This window comes from Lipotes vexillifer, unplaced genomic scaffold (assembly GCF_000442215.2).
Source record: "Lipotes vexillifer unplaced genomic scaffold, Lipotes_vexillifer_v1.1 scaffold1503, whole genome shotgun sequence".
Taxonomy (NCBI): Eukaryota; Metazoa; Chordata; class Mammalia; order Artiodactyla; family Lipotidae; genus Lipotes; species Lipotes vexillifer.
Genome location: NW_006772915.1, coordinates 335,108 through 339,481, shown reverse-complemented (window position 1 = coordinate 339,481; position 4,374 = coordinate 335,108). Strand labels below are relative to the sequence as shown.

The 4,374-nt window shown below is 43.3% G+C and overlaps 1 protein-coding gene across 1 annotated transcript in view; it reads left to right on the top strand.

The window, feature by feature from the left end:
* FAM174B (family with sequence similarity 174 member B) overlaps positions 1–300 on the top strand; it is an 18,487-nt gene extending 18,187 nt beyond the window's left edge. Inside the window, exons 2-3 of the mRNA XM_007447937.1 lie at positions 12–143; positions 285–300. Coding sequence (XP_007447999.1) covers positions 12–143; positions 285–300 — 148 coding nt within the window. The remainder of the gene's footprint in view (positions 1–11; positions 144–284) is intronic.
* The last annotated feature ends 4,074 nt before the right edge of the window (positions 301–4,374 follow it).

The window sequence follows — 4,374 nt, the reverse complement described above, 5'->3', positions numbered from 1 at the left end:
CGCTCTTCCAGGTCGGGGAAGAGGTTGAAAAAGACCCGCAAGTATGACATCATCACCACTCCAGCCGAGCGAGTGGAAATGGCCCCGTTGAACGAAGAGGATGACGAAGACGAGGACTCCACAGTATTTGACATCAAATACAGGTACCGGGTGGGAACAGTGGCTTTCTCCTGGGCTCGCTGGCTTGGGGAGGTGGGGCGGTTCACCTCTGAAGACAGTGAGTGGCCAGGCGTGTATTCTTGTTCTTTGGCTAAGTCTTTGACCTTGGGGCATTCTGCTTCTAGGGGGGAACGCCTTTGATCTCTCCCAGGAACGCACAGCACCTGGAAAGCCAGCAGGGAAGTGCTTGCAGGGAAATGCTTATTCTCAACTCTTTCCTGATGAGAACCCTTGAGAAGTCAGCTTTGTGGGAGCGAAAGGAGGGCTGAATTTCGGACAATGAGCTTGTCATGTACAGACTGTGGGGAATCTGGTCCAAGCAACCGCCATGTACCACGTGCCATGCACACAAATGGAAACTGGTTTTTCAGCCTTGCTTAGTTGGTAATGGAGAGCGTGGGGTGGGGGTTACTCCTTGGATGGAGTTCACCGCTGAATTCCAAAGGCAGGTGTGTTTCTTTAACGTGGCCAGTAGGAAAGTCAGAATGACTTTTTGACTTCAGAATTGTAGTTTGGGCTTTGGCTTCTTTTGGGAAATACTACTTTGGGTATGTGAGATTCTCAGTGTTAGAGCTGGGGGCAAGTGTAGTTTAGGTATGAGGACTTGGATGCCCAGAGAGGGGCCATGGGTTGCCCAAGGTCATAGTTATTAGTGGCAAAGTTGAGACACAAATCCAGGCTGGACCCTATCGGGAGATTCCTCCCTCCCCACCAGCGTCCTCCAGAGAAACAGAATCAATAGGATATACACACACAGAAAGAGATTTATTATAAAGGTCCAAGTCTGAAGGCCTGAGAACCAGGAGAGCCGATGGTGTAAATTCCAGTGAGAGTACAGGAGAAGACCAATGTCTCAGCTCCAACACGGTCAGGCAGAGAGAGCAAATCCCCCCTTATTCTGCCTTTTGTGCTACTCAGGCCTCCAGTGGGTTGGATGAGGCCCACCCATGCCGGGGAGGGCGATCTGCTTTACTCAGTTTACCCAGACAGTTGTTAATCTCAGCCAGAGCACCCTCCCAGACACACCCAGACTAACGTTTTACCAAATATCTGGGCACCGTGTCACCCAGTCAAGTTGACCCGTAAGAGTCGCATCACACACAGCTTTTCTGTACCTCCTGACTTGTCCTTTTCCAGCACAGCCTTGGGTATTCTTGGCTATAAAGGAGTTAGATTCAAGAAAACAGTGTTTGGGATTTCGATTAGAACTGCATTGACTCCGTAGATTGATTTAAAGAGAATCAGCCCTTTATGCTAAGTGAAATAAGTCAGACAGAGAAAGACAAATACTGTATGATATCACTTATGTGTGGAATTAAAAAAATACAGCAAACTAGTGAATATAACAGAATAAAAAGAAGCAGACTCACAGATAGAACAAACTAGTGGTTACCAGTGGGGAGAGGGAAGCGGGGAAGGGGCAAGATAGGGGTAGGGGATTAAGAACTACAAACTATTAGGTATAAAATAAGCTACAGGGGCTTCCCTGGTGGCGCAGTGGTTGAGTCCGCCTGCTGGTGCAGGGGACGCGGGTTCCTGCCCTGGTCTGGTGGGAAGATCCCACATGCCGCGGAGCGGCTGGGCCCGTGAGCCATGGCCGCTGAGCCTGCGCGTCTGGAGCCTGGGCTCCGCGATGGGAGACGCCACAACAGTGAGAGGACTGCGTACCGCAAAAATAAAAAAAAAATAAATAAATAAAAAAAAAGCTATAGAGATATAGTGTACAACATGGGGAATATAGCCAGTATTTTATAATGACTATAACCTTTAAAACTTTTGAGTCACTATATTGTGCACCTGTAACTTACATAACATTGTACATCAACGGTACTTCAATAAAGAAAAACAAGAGAATCAGGCCTTTTATGTTGACTCTTCCCATTCATGAACATGGGATAACTTTCCATTGATTTAGGTATTGGAAAAGATGTCTTTCAGAAACTTCTCCATAAATGTATTATAAATTTTTGCTAGATATATTCCCAGGTGTTTTACATTTTGGTATATATATATTTTTTCTTTCTTTCTTTTTACTTTATTTAAAAAAATTTTTTTGGGGGGGTAGGATGTATCTTTAAAAAATTTTGTTTTAAATTTTTTATACAGCAGGTTCTTATTAGTTATCTATTTTATACATATATATGTCAATCCCAATCTCCCAATTTTTTTTGCTTTAAAATACTGTTTACTTTAAAATACTATTTTATTTATACTCATGTCTGAAAAAAAATGTCTGTATAATCATGTTCACGTACATACCAATATTGGAAACAGTTTGTTAACAAATCACACCTAAATTTTATGAAGAACGCACAACATTGACATGGACTGGTTATAGATAGAGTGGAGGAACAAACCATTAGCTATAATTTGCAGTTTAGGTATAGAGCAACCCCCTTTGAGAAGAATCAAAACAATTACTAACCTGCACCCATACTGCAAAATACTATGTACATAAGAAAGTGATTATACTGATTTTATTGCTAAGCCGTTTTATCGGTCTCACATTCAAGGCACAGAAATGAAACAAAATGTGAAGACCACGATGCCCTCATTATGAGTCGCAATGGAAAGGCTCAGCTGCATCCTGCAGGCCTGGGGTTATTGTATGATAGGGAGCCCTTGATGGCTTAAGTGGATCAACAGACTGTTTTGATTTTGAGCCGTGGGATGGGATCTCATCCATATTTGGTGTGTGAGCCGACTCCACAGGGGCTAGGATAGATGGAGCCATTTTTGTGGTAGCCTCAGACCCAACTACATAAGAAAAGACCCTAAGCAAAGAAATATCACTGTCTGTCCAGAAAGTCTAACTGTTGACTCTTTCTTGAGTATAAGCTGGAAAAGGGGACCCTCTAGAGAATCTGGATACAAATATTATTGTGGTCTAAAGACTGCTGGGTGGAGGTCGTGTCTGGTGTCACAAAGAGGAGGAAAGTATTGAAACCACTGTCAGATTAAGAACCTTCCACAACGAGTCTCAGTTCTTCAAATAATGGAGCAAGTTCCTTTCCTAGGAACAGTTAGCGCTGTACTGGCATTGCTCCTGGCTGTGAAACTCACCATCAAAGGCAAATGATTTCAAAATTAAAACATTTTTTTTCAGTTTTATTGAGATATAATTGACATACAGCACTGTATAAGTTGAAGGTATACAGCATAATGACATACAGATATTGTGAAATGATCACCACAATAAGTTTACTTGGCATCTAGCACCTCACATAGTTACAAAAACATTTTTTTTTTACCTTGTGATGAGAACTTATAGGATCTACTCTCTTAGCAGCTTTTAGATCTATCATACAGCAGTGTTAACCTGTAGTCATCATGTTGTACGTTACATCCGTGGGAGGTATTCTTCTCGTAACCGGAAGTTTGTACCTTTTGACCGCCTTCACCCAATTCCCCCCTCCGCAACCCCCTGTCTCTGATAACTGTAAATCTGATCTCTTTTTCTATGAGTTTGGTCTTTCTAGAGTCCACGTGTAAGTGATATCGTACAGTATTTGTGTTTCTCAGCCTGACTTATTTCATTTAACGTGATGCCCTCATGGTCCATCCGTGGTATTTGTAAGTGGCAGGATTCCCTTCTGTTTTATGCTGACTAGTATTCCACTGTATGTGTGTCTGTGTGTGTACATGTGTGTGTGTGTATATCACATTTTCTTTATTCATCTGTTGTTGGACGCGTAGGCTGTTTCCATGTCTTCGCTATTGTAAATAATGCTGCTGTGAACGTTGTGGTGCAGATATCTCTTCAACATAGTGATTTTGTTTCCAAAGGCAAATGATTACATGGAACTACCTGGTAGGTGTTAAGGTAGCAGGTAATACTTTTGCTGCTTAAGAGTCCGAGCTTGCTCCCTGGTCTGTTGCAATGCTCTGGAGCATTTTTGTTGGCCACTGTAATAATGGGCCCTCTATCTCTATGAGACACAGCGATAGCATGGGGCCCTTTCATACACGGTAATTTTTAATACAGGGATCACTTAAGGTCCCCCAGGCACCTCCATGCCTCTTCTCCACCCCGATTCTGGGCAGAAACTCAGGACTCAGCAAGTCCATTCATATTAGTCTTTCATCCCAGATCATCCATGGTAATGACCCCTGTATCCCACAGGATCAGTCTCCACGCCCGGGTTTCTGCTTCTGGGGCTGCTTGCTTCTCTCTGCTGTCACTTTGGGGACAGCTTCAAAGACAGGTTCCTCTGT